The sequence below is a fragment of the Cydia splendana genome, chromosome 20 (genome assembly GCF_910591565.1).
Source record: "Cydia splendana chromosome 20, ilCydSple1.2, whole genome shotgun sequence".
Classification (NCBI taxonomy): domain Eukaryota; kingdom Metazoa; phylum Arthropoda; class Insecta; order Lepidoptera; family Tortricidae; genus Cydia; species Cydia splendana.
This window is the reverse complement of record NC_085979.1, coordinates 4,079,486-4,095,185: the sequence shown is the minus strand read 5'-3', so window position 1 is coordinate 4,095,185 and position 15,700 is coordinate 4,079,486. Positions and strand designations below refer to the sequence as shown.

The following is a 15,700-nucleotide window of genomic DNA, read 5'->3' as shown; positions in this document are numbered from 1 at the left end:
TTTATTTATTTAATCCTTATTGTACAAAAGAAAACTTATCATACAAAAGGCGGACTTCATGCCAAAAGCATTCTCTACCAGTCAACATTAAGGCAAAGCAGAGAGATTGTGGGCGGGGCTACTCCTACGACTACTACAAAATATACCAAATAACAAATTATTCTCTTTATTTAGTTTAGATGTTTGATTATTATACATACATAAGCTTTATTTCTCGTACATCCGTTCTAAAATTGACTATTCTTTTGTTATATTTTCACAATCCCTTAAGGGTAAAAGCCTCAATTTTTCTTGTTAGGCTAGTTCATTAATAATATCTCTTATTTTAATTTTTGTAGGTTTTATAGTTCTGTCCTGGCTATTGGTAGATTGTGACTTTTTTAACTTAAGATCCATTGTCCGAGACTTTATTGAGCCAAAATACAAACTAAACAATAATAAAACTAAACTACATGGAATATAAAACTTAAAATAATCATATAAATAGACTTATAAATAAACTTATAAATAAAAAATGCTCCCTAGGTCACTGTCATGAGTTATGGTGCCCAGTAGGCTGGCAGCGTTACCTCGTTAGATGGCCAGACTTAGTCTCTGGCCGAAGTAGCTGCCAGCCCTCTGGTCACCAGACGCATCTATAAGGCGCTCGGAAATTTCTTTATATAAGGACTTCGCACTGGGCCCCCACGGACCCAGAGTTTCGACTCCGAACGGTGCAAATATGTAGCCCTCGCCGAGGACAGCATATTTGCGCCGCTTGTTTAGTTCCGCTGTTGAGGCCGCAGCCCCCGCCTTGACGGAGGTCGCCTGTAGGTGGGACGGCGCGAGCGTGTCAACGCAGGTGGCGTCCCACACAAGCGTCCTCCCCAGCTTCCACGGAATGAGTGACATCCCGTCGGGCCGCTTGCCGTCGTCGCGTGCGATACCGTTCGGCTCAAGTATGGCCGGCACGCTGACGGAAGCAAGCGCCCTACGGAAGACATCATTCAAGGATGCGTGGCGGGAGATACGGCCGGCGCTCCTCTGGCAAGACAAGCCGTGGTGACCCAGATCGTCTACCATGGTGCCACAGCGGCAGCGGTGGGGCTCGTTAGTTTTGGTGCCCAGTCGTAAGCAGGTGGCAAGAGTGAGGGTCGTCTTGTCGAGCAGGGTGCCAATATTGGCTGATGGTAATGCGTGAAGCCAGTAACCAGCTTCCGGTTCCGCCACTGCCAGCAGACGAGCGCGCTCTGCTGAACTCTGAGCAGAGTCCGTGAGTTCTTTTAAGGTTGATCGGCAGAGCGGCTCGTCCCACTGTTTTTGTGATTTAAGGGAAACTGGAAGCGGGCTGCCTGGGCAGGACTGCAACCAGACGTCTTGGGCCTCATTCAGAGTGGTGTTGCACTCGTTTCCAGCAGCTGGGCAAAAAATCTTAGCCGCAAGGTTCTGTGTACTATGGAAAGAGGCCAAAAACGCAGGGAGGGCCACACTGACAACTTGGCGTATGCTCAGGCCGCCATGACGGATTGGCAGGGAGGCCTGAGTCCAGGCGCGGTTATCGAGGTGGATGTTAAGGATTGATGAGAGAGTAGTTTTGAGTACGGAATCTAAAGGCTTGATAAGATGGGGATGTTTCCAGATGGGGCTGCATCTGAGTATATATATGAATTTGGTTTTTAAAAGGCGGTCCAAATAGGCTTGATGGATACTGAGATGTTCGTTGATGAGCGGTGGAAATGATTCCGGGAAGATGGGAGCACCGAGGAGTCGGAGGGATTGTCTGTCGATAATTTTGATATTGGGAGCCAGAATATTGAAGCATGAAATTATGTTTTTCAAGTCAACAGCAGGAAGGGGCTTGTTGATGAAGAGCTCGCATTTGGAGAAGTTTAGCTCCAGATCTATTGTACAGTATGACTTATATGTGCCCCAACTATATCGCCATATGACGTCCGGTCTGGCCTAGTGGGTAGTGACCCTGCCTATGAAGCCGATGGTCCCGGGTTCGAATCCTGGTAAGGGCATTTATTTGTATGATGATACAAATATTTGTTCCTGAGTCATGGTTGTTTTCTATGTATTTAAGTATTTATATATTACTAGACGGGCCCGCAGGTCCGCTCGCGTAAATGAAATAAAGAGTTTGTCTTATGTTTAGTTAAATACCGACATTATTATGTGTCCCTGCCAGGGTTTATAACTGTGATAAGGATTTCTTATTTGTCAAGTAGGTAGCCGTTATTTGGATAACTTAATTCGAAAATTTCTTATAACGTACGTAGGTATTGTAACGTTAAAGGGGAGACTACGTCCCTTGTTGGTAGGGGAAGTAAATAAGTACTACCAACTCGTTAGCAAAAAAAATTATTTATTAAAAAAAAACTAAAATTTAAGAAAGGTCGTGGGTGGTCAAGGCCCGTCTAGATTTACGCCCGAGATCCGGTACTGCCCTGGCTGGTCGAGGGTCCGCAGCAGGTGGGTGACACTCGTCAGCACTGAAGAGGAGCAGGGGCGACGGCGGGCGAACGGCTATGGCTCCAACCCTGCCGTCGAGATGGTGGTGAAGGTGCGCTGTTGCTAGGTCGGCCGACGGCGATGTTTAAAATAGAACGACGCACCCTGTGGATTTCCAGAACGTCTTAGTAAGGTGTTCCTGCTCGCTCTGCTTTTGTGAACACCCTGTGATGATGATGATGATGATGGGACCATGGGAAAGCCGGTGCACCAAGCAGAAAGCGTGTTTGTGTTCACAAGCAGAGCGGAGTTACAAAAGCGAAGGAAAAGCACAGAGCAAAGAAGGAAAGAAGAACAAAGAAGTGAATTTAAATAAGTAGGAGGGTACGCACACATACTTACTCGTACCCGGCACTACGAGAACAAAGGAAATTGCAGTATCATTCTACATGGCATTTAGCAACAAGTGAAATGTATGATTTAAAAATGAATTACGCTAATTACGGAGCAAATAACAAAGGAGCTACTTTAACACAAAACTTAAACTACTTTTCCTAATAAAATAACGTTCAACACTTTGCACTTACCAATACGTGGGTGCGGGGAATCTTTAAAGTACGAATACGTCGAGAATCATTAATTAAATTACAAAGAAAGGTGTCCGCGCACACCTTAATAAAATATATTAGTACCGCGCGCTAGACGACACGGGTTCCCCCGTGTGCGCAACGGCACAACCGTATACGACGGCGAGGTGGCGCGGACTGGATGGCCAGTAGTCAACGGGAGGGGACAAGCGCGCGCGCAGCCGCTTCTCGATCCTTCCATGACGTCAATCAATGGACCGGTCGCGAGTACAGTCCGTACGAATAAAGTGATACATACAATACTTACCTATTATAATTATTTGATTATTTATACCTATTAATTATAATACTTTACAATAGTAAAGTAGAATAAGACGATTACTGTAAATATAAAGTTGATGAATAAAATTGTATAAATAATAATTAATTCATTTCCATAAATAATAATTGATTAAAATAAAAGTAAAATAATAATTCATGCGTTAATAAATTAAAATCTATTATAAATAAGTTATTTTTATTTAAATTTGATTAATTTAATATGTAAAAATAATAAAATCTAAGCTTATAATTAAAACATGTACGTACAACGTTACAGTATTTATTTAAAACTTGTTTTAACATAAAATTATTACTTATTGTTGTAAGCATAGTTGCAAAAACGTTCATTAGATTACTTATTTTCCGCTTTAAGCCACGAATATGGACGACCACCACCCATAAATCGCCTTTTCATACAAACGTAGGCAGTCCCCATTTCCCTTTCTGGATCTTAACATTACTACGGCTAAGGTGACGCAACGATCCAAAGGACTCACCTGGCCTCCGATACCAGATCACGTCATGTTTCTTGCGATCTTGCGATAGCTCTCGCCATCGGGCGTCTCCCATTTTGTTGTCCCAAGTACGCTCGTCTCCCATTCTATAACTTTGTATTTTTGGCTCATCTCGGCAGCCCTTTCCCTGGACGAATGACAATGTTTGCCGAGCCATGAAAATCAATCTGAATAATAATAACTCATAAAGAAATTTAAAACAATAAAATACAAATTATTAACACGATAATCATACGATAATATTAATTTGATTGATATGTCATAATTGTCATAAATGGCATAATTCACTCGTATGGGCTATGGACTAAGGTTGAGGTTGGCAGCACTTTTTATTTTACTTCGTGTAAAAAAACTCAGAAATACCTGTATGACAAACATAATTTAGGTTACTTTAACTTACGGATTATTTGGTCTAATCTGTAGCACCGCCAAACGAAAGCAACCGAGAGTTGCCGAGAAATGGTCGAAGTCGTAAAATGAAGATTGTTATGAAAATTTATTTTCCTTATTGTAAATTAAATACGCATCGAGCGATAAAGTTAAGCGATAGTTTTTATGTTCTAGTTTTATTCTCATATGTAGATAATAGATTTAAACAGTTTTTTCTTATCATACGTGCGTTGTATTCGAGATACGTGTCAAAAACTTTTTTAGAAATTTGTATGGCGTTATCTCTCTTCTTCGCTCGTTTTTTATCCCGTTCTGGTTTTTCAATTTTATATATATGATATATATCGTTGTTTGAGTATCCACAACACAAGCCTTCTTGAGCTTACCGTGGGGCTTGGTCAATTTGTGTAAAAAATGTCCTATAATATTTATTATTTATTTATTTTATTTATTTATACTAGCTGTATTGAAAAGTGGATACTCAACCTGGGGTCCGCTCTAGTTTTTACGAAAACGACTGCCATCTGACCTTCCAACAGGTCTTATTGGGAATAGTCAAGTTTCCTCACGATGTTTGTGTGCTTATGTGCTGCTTAAAAATGCCTTGATTCATGCATTATTATTGTCCAAATATACCAAAATTTATTACAAATACGAGTCTTTGATGCTATCTATACATCTTATAAAACAAAGTTTCCCGCCGCGTCTGTCTCTGTCTGTTTGTATGTTCGCGATAAACTCAAAAACTACTGAACGGATTTCCATGCGGTTTTTACCTATCAATAGAGTGTTTTTTGAATAAGGTTTAGGTGTATAATTTGTTAAGGTTTACCCATGCGAAGCCGAGGCATGTCGCTACAACTATATCGTTATTGCAGCGGAGGTGCGGACAGTCAAGTCGGAGGTGTCGGACGCGGCGAGTGACGAGGACTGCGTGTCGGGTGAGTACTGCGACACCACGATACTACTGCACATAGTTCGATACGAGCCACACTACATTATACATGTATGTATGACCCATATTCATTATGGTCTTGTACCACCCATATATATTTCAGAGCCTATATACGTCCCACTGCTGGGCACAGGCCTCCTCTCATGCACGAGAGAGCTTGGTCTATAGTCCCCATGCTAGCCCACAGCGGGTTGGAGACTTCACATTAGTACACCTTTGAATTTCTTTGCTGATGTTTGCATGATGTTTTCCTTCTACGAAAAGCTAGTGGAAATAAGCATAAGTTCCGAAAAACTCATTGGTACGAGCTAGGATATGAACCTATGACCTCGGGATTGAAAGTCGGACGTCACATCCACTCGGCCACCACCGCTAACCAGCACCACCTTCGCTAATTCTGTGTTGATAGTTGCGTTTGTATAGCTCGGTTAAAATTTAAAAAATAAATATCATTTATTTGATGACAATCCTGCACAATGTCGAAATGTTTGTTAAATTAAGTATACGCGTTGTTTAAATTGTTTTGTTAATTTGTGTTTCAGTATGTTCGGAGGGCAGCGCCGCCCGCGCCATGGAACAGCTCGCCATGACTTGTTCGGTAGTGCTGGAGCGCCTGCGCGACGACGCGACTGTTGACAGTGGAGGCAAACCATACTGCTGCGAACACTGTGGCAAGCGTTTCAGAAACAAGTGTATTTTAAGGAAACACATAAAACACACGCACTCGTCAACCGGACCAAAACCATTTGCTTGTGATTTTTGTAATTCTACGTTTCAAACCGAATTGCTTGTGATAGAACACGAGAAAAGCGAACATGGTGTTTCAAATTTCATGTGTGCTGAATGTGAGTATACCACACGTTCCAAGAAAAGTTTGGAGACTCATTTAAGGAGCCATTCTTTAGAGAATAATTTCAATTGTAGTCACTGTAGTTACACAAGTTCGTGTAAAACTGATTTACACAAACACCAAACAATACATTTTGCTGGGAACCTTTTAAAGTGTAGCCACTGTGATTATAAATGCAGATGGAATTCACAGTTACAACGACACCTGATGATGCATACTGGGGCGAAGCCATTTCAGTGTAGCCACTGTGATTACAAATGCAGTCAGAAGACACTCTTACAACGACACCTGATGATACATACTGGGGCGAAGCCATTTCAATGTAAACACTGTGATTACAAATGCAATCGGAAGTCATGCTTACAAATACACCTGAGGATACATACTGGGGCAAAGCCATTTCAGTGTAGCCACTGTGATTACAAATGCAGTCAGAAGCCACACTTACAAATACACCTGGGGATACATACTGGGGCGAAGCCATTTCAGTGTAGCCACTGTGATTACAAATGCAGGCAGAAGTCAGACTTACAAAGACACCTGATGATACATACTGGGGCGAAGCCATTTCAGTGTAGCCACTGTGATTACAAATGCAGTCAGAAGTCAGCCTTACAAACACACCAAAGGATACACACTGGAGAAAAGCCTTACAAATGTAGTTATTGTGATTACAAGTTCAGTAATAGTTCAAACTTACGAAGTCATGAAAGGACACATACTGGCGAGAAGCCAGACTTACAAAGACATCTACTGGAACACACTGGGGCGAAGCCATTTAAATGTAACGCTTGCGACTTCAGCTGCTGGCAGAAAAGAAAGTATTTAACACACCAGAGGATACACACTGGAGAGGAGCCGTACACATGTAGTCACTGCAACTACAAGAGCAATCGGAAAGGGGACTTGCTAAAACATCAGATGATACACACTGACGAAAAGCCTTTTATTTGTACTCACTGCAACTACAGGAGTAGACATAAATACACTTTACAAAGACATCTTAGAGCGAAACATTCCGGTAAAAAACCCTGAAGTGTTCCGAAATATGATCCGCTAGTTACCGGTAGAGCATGTGTCGGGTGTGGGCTGTGTGATGTGTGTGTCGTGGTTCCCTTGCACGCACGTGCACGATGTGTTCCCGGTGTCGTGCCGGCGTGTGTCGTGCAGGACGAGTGAGTAGCGTGAGGCTGCTTAAGGTTGCGTTTCCACCAGGGATGTGCGAGGATGCGTAGCAAGGGATGTTTTTAAGAACCAACAGAATCACTTCATTTGTTTTCTACGCTCAGCGTGTAGTGATTCTATTGGTTCTTAACAAACACTTCCCACGCTACGCATCCTCGCACATCTCTGGTGGAAAAACAGCCTTACACAAACACTTAAGATATGACTGTTTGCGTATAATGTGTCAACATTCAATACATACGCACTTTTTGTTATTCTGTTTAATATTTTGCTTACACCGGCCGCAAAGTTAGTAGTTTTGACACTACACAATACATTTTTAAATGAATAATAACTAACATGAAATAAAACACTACTGATGTTAATTTTTATTGTTTTATTTTTCATTCCTGTAGTGTTAATGTGTGTGTGTACTATCCTAGGTTGGGGGAACCTAATACATCACAGGAGTAACATAGTCGGGCTAAGCTAACTCTGCACCGTGTTTGATAGAGCACAGGACGTAGAAGTTTTATCATAAACGCCAAACTTCTAAGAAATTTTAAATAACACTTGCACACTGTGTGTTATTAAAAACGGTACAGAGTTAGCTTAGCCCGACTACTCGCGGCGCGCTGATTATACCTATTTCGATTTTTTTTCAGAATTAGAAAAAGGGTAAACAATCTTGACGCGTCTTTTTATTGAAAATTATTGAAAAACGTTTTAAGAAATTAGTTTGGAAAGCAAAATAATGTAAAAGATTGTAAAATATGATTTACAATTCTAACATATTTGCTGTGACTTATTTTTGAAAAGTGATTTATTAATAAAAAGACATGTCAAGATCGCTTACCTTCTTTCTAATGCTAAAAACCGGACAAGAGCAAATAGAACCGTCCACCGAGGGTTCCGTACATTCTAGTATTAATTGTTGTTATAAGCATAAGCAGCAACAGAAATACATCATCTGTGACAATTTCAACTATCGCGGTTCATGAGATACAGCTTGGAGACAGACAGACGGAGAGTGGAGTCTTAGTAATAATAGTAATAGTTGGTAATAGGGTCCCGTTTCTACCCTTTGGGTACGGAACCCTAAAACACGGACTATAGGGGTGGAGAAGTGGCCGGGTCGCAGTGTGCGCGGCCGTGACTCTAGTACTAGCGGCTACTATATTTAGTAATGTGTATTTGGGGCATTATCGATGAAAAGGGACCTTATTGTCGATGGCACTTACGCCGCACAGCGTAGCGCGGCATTGTATTTATATCGGAGCATCGTTAGCATTTCATGGATAACGTCACATTTTATCACCAGCTTCCGCCCGCATGGAATTATGAAAACTATCTAGCAAGCCTATCTAAATAATCAAAAATGGTTTCCGTTTTATGTTGATGTGTGAGTTTAGTCTTTAAATTCTTGTCTGTCTGTTAATTGCAATTTTAATTAGTTAGGCGAGCCTTAGGTTTGCCATTAGCTATTCATCTTGTTTTTAGTGATATACCGTGTTAGAGTCGGACCATTGATAGTTTGCAGCGGATTTGATAGCCCACGCAGTGCAAGTGTCATTGATACGTCATAATTTCATAGAATATTGACGTTTAAAATAACACCTGCCCTGCGTGGGCTATCAAATCCGCTGCAGACTTTTCATGGACTGACTCAACTCTATATAACGACACTCAGGGGGATGGACACTTTTCGACATTATAGTTATCGTTAGATAGAAATTACTATATAAGTACCTATACCAACTATATAGTCAAAAAATGTTCATGGTAGGTATAAAGATTAGTGAAATGTTACATCAAGTAATGTTATATGGAGATTACACTGTAGTTTCAAATAAAATGCTGTTAAATGTATAACACTTTTTATTTACAACCATCTCTATCCCACCATTGTTCTCTTTCTCCCTCTGGCTCTGACTTCTTCAAACTTGCCAATAATCTCCTTTACATTATTTTTACTGTAATTTTTATACGCTTCCAGGATTTTGCTAAATATCTCCGGGTAGTCATTGTGGGTGCTTATCAGCGCCCTCTCTAGGACATACAAGTCCACCCCCTTATCTTCCGCACTTGTATCGAACGATGACAATCCAAAATCAATCATGACCAATTCCAGATTATCTACATCTGACCAATTGGAATCATTTAAGTTATTAACTAATAACATATTTGACGTAGTTAAATCTCCGTGAACGATGTTATTATCATGTAGTTTCCGCACAGTTTGCCCGATTAGTACGGCAATTTTGTCAAGGCTGTTTGGTCCATCGCCCGAGCCATTCTGATGATGTTTTGTAAAAATGTCTATTATGAAGTCTTTCGCTGTAATGCTGTGTATGAAATGTTGCATGTATATGCGTCTACGCTCGAAATCTACTAAATATAAAGCTGGAGTCTTGACATCTGCTGCTTTACAGCGGACGATGGCTCTAGCTTCATTTTTTATCCGCTCTTTAGTTATAGCGACATCTAGTTCGGGTTGCCGATATTTCTTCTCAAACCTCTCCTTGATTAGCGTAGGTTTCCCGAGGTAATTACAGATGTACAGCTTCGCTCCAGCTCCTTGCTTTAATAAATTTAAATCTTCACACATTTTTCGATGTCGGTGAACACAGAAAACAAAAAACTATAGTTTTTGTTTTTCCGTGTCGGTGAAGATTACTTAGCCTATAAACTGGTCAACGCGATTGTCCGCCGATTTTATTTCAACAATGGATTACCATAACCCTATTAAATACCTATATTTCAACTTAGAATGTCTAAATGTTGCAAAAGAGTAATAAAATAGTTATTTGTTTACAATTCGGAAGAACCACGTTCGCCAAAAAAATGCTTGCTTGTACATAAACGAAGCCGATGAGGTGGGTAGGTACAAATGTTCAAAACAAACTATCCAACTTATAGTCAGTCCGATTTTCTAAGATTAATTTCGCCATAGTATTACTAGTAGCAAAAAGAATAGATACGGAGTTATATGTATCTCTGCTAGTAGTATTTAGGCTCACGGTTAAATGTCTAATTTCAACATCATCGGCGAGAGCAAGTGGAGAGGATGGGAGAGGATCGTGCGGCTAAAAGAGCTTATGTGGGGCGACCAACTGGGAGACGTCCGGTCAGAAGGCCTAGGTACCGATGGATCGATGAGGTCCAGAAAGACCTGTGTGGCATACAAGCGGCGGAATGGCGTCAGATCGCACAGGATAGGAACGAATGGCGAAATCTAGTGTCGGAGGCCAAGATCCACTTCGGGTCGCTGAGCCAGCTAAGTAAAAAAAAAAACAAAGTATAATCAGCGCGCTGCGAGTACCTACCTAGTTAGAGACGAACTAAGCTAACTCTGTACCGCGTTTAATAAATAAATAAATAAAATAAATCTTTATTGTTCTTAAAAACACATACATGCTATATATGAAGTTGGAGCCCTGGAGAATAACACAGAGTGTGCAAGTGTTATTTAAGATTTCATAGTAGTTTGACGTTTATGATAAAACTTCTACGTCCTGTGCTCTATTAAACACGGTGCAGTTAGCTTAGCCCGTCTCTGTTACTCCTGTGAAGTATTAGGTTCCCCCAACCTATGATAGTACACACACACACACACACACACACGCACCCACATTAACACTACAGGAATGAAAAATAAAACAATAAAAATTAACATCAATAGTGTTTTATTTCATGGTAGTTATTATTCATTTAAAAATGTATGGTGTAGTGTCAAAACTACTAACTTTACGGCCGGTGTAAGCAAAATATTAAACAGAATAACAAAAAGTTCGTATGTATTGAGTATTGACACATTATCCGCAAACAGTCATATCTTAAGTGTTTGTGTAAGGCTGTGTTTCCACCAGAGATGTGCGAGGATGCGTAGCGAGGGATGTGTTTGTTAAGAACCAATAGAATCACTACACGCTGAGCGTAGAAAACAAATGAAGTGATTCTGTTGGTTCTTAAAAAAAAACATCCCTTGCTACGCATCCCCGCACATCTCTGGTGGAAACGCAACCTTAAGCAGCCTCACGCTGCTCACTCGTCCTGCACGACACACGCCGGCACGACACCGGGAACACCTCGTGCACGCGCGTGCAAGGGAACCACGACACACACATCACACAGCCCACACCCGACACATGCTCTACCGGTAACTAGCGGATCATATTTCCGAACACTTGCGTAATTTCAGGGTTTTATACCGGAATGTTTCGTTCTGAGATGTCTTTGTAAAGTATATTTATATCTACTCCTGTAGTTGCAGTGGGTACAAATAAAAGGCTTTTCGTCAGTGTGTATCATCTGATGTTTTAGCAAGTCCCCTTTCCGATTGCACTTGTAGTCGCAGTGACTACACTTGTACGGCTCCTCTCCAGTGTGTATCCTCTGGTGTGTTAAATACTTTCCTTTCTGCCTGCAGCTGAAGTCGCAATCGTTACATTTAAATGGCTTCGCTCCAGTATGTTTCAGTAGGTGTCTTTGTAACTCTGGCTTCTCGCCAGTATGTGTCCTTTCATGACTTCGTAAGTTTGAACTATTTTTGCACTTGTAATCACAATGACTACATTTGTAAGGCTTTTCTCCAGTGTGTATCCTTTGGTGTGTTTGTAAGGCTGACTTCTGACTGCATTTGTAATCACAGTGGCTACACTGAAATGGCTTCGCCCCAGTATGTATCATCAGGTGTCTTTGTAAGTCTGACTTCTGACTGCATTTGTAATCACAGTGGCTACACTGAAATAGCTTCGCCCCAGTATGTATCATCAGGTGTCTTTGTAAGTTTGACTTCAGACTGCATTTGTAATCACAGTGGCTACACTGAAATGGCTTTGCCCCAGTATGTAACATCAGGTGTTGTTGTAGGTGTGACTTCCGACTGCATTTGTAATCACAGTGGCTACACTGAAATGGCTTCGCCCCAGTATGTATCATCAGGTGTCGTAGTAGCCGTGAATTATAACTGCATTTATAATCACAGTCGCTACACTTTAAAAGGTTCCCAGCAAAATGTATTGTTTGGTGTTCGTGTAAATCAGTTTTACACGAACTTGTGTAACTACAGTGACTACAATTGGAATTATTCTTTAAAGAATGGCTCCTTAGATGAGTCTCCAAACTTTTCTTGGAACTCGTTGTATACTCGCATTCACCACACATGAAATTTGAAACACCATGTTCACTTTTCTCGTGTTGTATCACAAGCAATTCGGTTTGAAACGTAAAATTACAAAAATCACAAGCATATGGTTTTGGTCCGGTTGACGAGTGCGTGTGTTTTATGTGTTTCCTTAAAATACACTTGTTTTTGAAACGCTTGCCACAGTGTTCGCAGCGGTATGGTTTGCCTCCACTGTGAACAGTCGCGTCGTCGCGGAGGCGCTCGAGCACCACGGAACAAGCCATGGCGAGCTGATCCCTGGCGCGGGCGGCGCTGCCCTCCGAACACACTGAAACACAAATTAACAAAACAATTTAAACAGACTACAACCCTCCGCGCTCCGCGTATTTTTTTTATTTTAGACTTTATTTTTCCTTAAATAGTTTTGCATAATAAAAGTTTTCTAAAAATATTGTTGTTCATTTTACTATAATAAGGACCCCTGTCGGGTATAGGCCTCCTCCATATCTTTCCACCTTTCTCGATCTTTAATTCTTTATTCTTGATTAGCCAATTTTCTCCAGCTGTGGCTATGATATCCCTGGACCATCTTGTTATGGGTTTTCCCACCTTCCTTTTGCCATGGGGTAAAGTTGCCGCGTGCTCCGCGTATACTTAATTTATTTATTTAACAAACATTTCGACATTGTGCAGGATTGTCATCAAATAAATGTTTATTTATTTTTTAAATTTTAACCGAGCTATACAAACGCAAAACGCAATTATCAACACAGAATTAGCGAAGGTGGTGGTGGTTAGCGGTGGTGGCCGAGTGGATGTGACCTCCGACTTTCAATCCGGAGGTCACGGCTTCAAATCCTAGCTCGTACCAATGAGTTTTTCGGAACTTATGCTTTTTTTCCACTAGCTTTTGATTGAAGGAAAACATCATGGGAAAACTTGCAAACATCAGCAAAGAAATTCAAAGGTACTAATGTGAAGTTTCCGACCCGCAGTGGGCTAGCGTGGGGACTATAGCCCAAGCCCTCTCGCGCATGAGAGGAGGCCTGTGCCCAGCAGTGGGACGTATATAGACTCTGAATTATATATGGGTGGTACAAGACCATAATGAATATGGGTCATACATACATGTATAATGTAGTGTGGCTCGTGTCGTACTATGTGCAGTAGTATCGTAGTGTCGCAGTACTCACCCGACACGCAGTCCTCGTCACTCGCCACGACCGACACCTCCGACTTGACGACCCGCACCTCCACTGCAATAACGATACAGTTGTATTTAATATGAAACTAGCGACATACCTCGGCTTCGCACAGGTAAACCTTAACAAGTTATACACCTTAAACTTCCTCAAAAATCACTCTAATGACAGGTGATTTAGATTTTGGTATATTTGGACAAAATTAATGCATGAATCAAGACATTTTTATGCAGCACATGAGCACATGGTGAAGGAAACATCGTGAGGAAACTTGACTATGGGCACGTGGGTACTTAACTTTAGTTGGGGCACATACAAGTCAGGGATGTAACGGATGTGGTTTTATCGGAACCGAAAACGGAAACAGATGTTTTCAATTTAGTTTAACGGAACCGAAAACGGATACGGAACCGAAAACGGAAACGGAACCGAAAACGGAACCGGAACCAGAATCGGAGCCTGAGTGATAGGTGGACGAGATGTTAAGGGTAGGTCTATTAAAAACAAAAATTCCAAATATTAATCAGCCTTTATTATGCCAGGCCTTTATTTTGGATTGTAATTGCACCACTTTTGATTTTTTTGCAGTCTCTTTAAGGGTCATTTGTTTTTTCGCCTCTTGAAGCGGCGTGTCTTTGGATGTCGAAGGCTGTGTATTTAACTATTTATCTTTTCAACTTCTGATTGATCATATTCTGCAACATGCATACACTTCAAATGACTTTTTAACGATGTAGTCGTTTTCCCCTTTCTAGAATAAACCTTCAGTACAGAATAAATAATAGTACTAGGTACAGAAGACTCACTCTCTAACAAAACGCGTCTGTTACGATCAGCACAGATATGGCCGCTAGGTGGCGACAGCGCCACGCGCGGCTTATGGCAAACCCCAAAATTGGGGCCGAACGGATGTACTTTTAGCTACCTGTAGCAAAGCGACGAAGTCGCGGAGTGAGCCACGCCTGCCTTCAGACAAAGTTTACACTTAGCCGTGTCCCCACTAACTTCATCAAAATAGTTCCAAATCGAACTTGATTTCGGCTTCATTGTGCGTTTTTTACACACTAACATTCACGACACACACTACACACAGTCAGTAGTCACTACACAACAGAACACATACGATTTTAATTTTAATAACACGAATAAAACAAAGTATACAAACAAACAACAAATTAGCGTAGCACGTGGCAAGCGGGGCGATGAGCGAATGACTGGTATGAACCTGTTTGTTTTTAATGTACGCCGCCGCCGCGCGAAGCATTGACATCCGTTATAACTTCCGTTTCAAACATAACGGAACCGGAACAGAAACGGATGTGTAATACCAAACGGAAGTTCCGCCTTAACGGAAACGGAAACGGAGCTCCGTAACATCCCTGATACAAGTCATAGAGCTTCAATGGATCTTAAGTTAAAATAAGTTTTTGGCAAATATTTCATTTTTTTATATTTTACTTTTATATTCATAAATGACCTAGCCTAACATGAAAAATAAATAAAGAGAATAATTTGTTATTTGGTATATTTAGTTAGTAGTAGTAGTAATAGCACCATTCACAATCTCTCTGCTTTGCCTCAAGGTTGACTGGTAGAGAATGCTTTTGGCATGGGCATGAAGTCCGCCTTTTGTACGATAAGTTTTCTTTTGTGCAATAAAGATTAAATAAATAAATAATAATAATAAAATCAAATGGTAAACTGACCTTGTAGTGGCACTTTAGGTCGGTGCCGCTCCTCGGGGCCCAGCACGAGCTCGTCCTTGACCACATGGTCGGTATACAGTCCAGCCTGTGCAGCCGCCGCGCTCACTCCTTGACAGGCGCTGTCCTCGCACTCCAGCTCCTCCTTCACACACGGCTCCATCTTCACACACGGCTCTCCGGGCTCCGTCTTCACACACACCTCTTCGGGCTCCGTCTTCACACACTCCTCTCCGGGCTCCGTCTTCACACACACCTCTCTCGGCTCCGTCTTCACACACACTGTCTCTATTGACATGTTGTGTGCTAACAAGCTGGTAACAGAGAGAGAGAGATTTGATATAAATAGCATTTAAATTATGTATTTATAGTCCTGTGAATAAATAACTTATGTGCAATTTTTAGGCATATACCTATAGGGTGCATAAGGCAGAGTTCCTGACCATCAGTCA

At 41.3% G+C, this 15,700-nt stretch overlaps 2 protein-coding genes across 2 annotated transcripts; both read right to left on the bottom strand.

Moving 5' to 3' along the window:
* Nucleotides 1-9,075: 9,075 nt before the first annotated feature.
* LOC134800896 (EKC/KEOPS complex subunit TP53RK-like) lies at nt 9,076-9,834 on the bottom strand. The gene has a single exon (XM_063773431.1). It carries the CDS (start codon nt 9,821-9,823, stop codon nt 9,110-9,112), a length of 714 nt encoding a protein of 237 aa, XP_063629501.1. The 5' UTR covers nt 9,824-9,834; the 3' UTR covers nt 9,076-9,109.
* A 1,050-nt stretch (nt 9,835-10,884) lies between these two features.
* LOC134800619 (gastrula zinc finger protein XlCGF57.1-like) lies at nt 10,885-13,791 on the bottom strand. The gene is made up of 3 exons (XM_063773104.1): nt 13,782-13,791; nt 13,537-13,599; nt 10,885-12,671 (listed from the first exon to the last, which is right to left on the bottom strand). Exons 1-3 carry the CDS (start codon nt 13,789-13,791, stop codon nt 11,413-11,415), a joined length of 1,332 nt encoding a protein of 443 aa, XP_063629174.1. The 3' UTR covers nt 10,885-11,412.
* Between the last annotated feature and the right edge of the window lie 1,909 nt (nt 13,792-15,700).

Bases quoted from the DNA above. Each gene is read 5' to 3' on its own strand.
- LOC134800619 (XM_063773104.1), bottom strand. The intron at 12,672-13,536 runs GTGAGTACTGCG...TTTGTGTTTCAG, and splicing joins TGACGAGGACTGCGTGTCGG to TGTGTTCGGAGGGCAGCGCC.
- LOC134800896 (XM_063773431.1), bottom strand. From the start codon at position 9,823: ATGTGTGAAGATTTAAATTTATTAAAGCAAGGAGCTGGAGCGAAGCTG.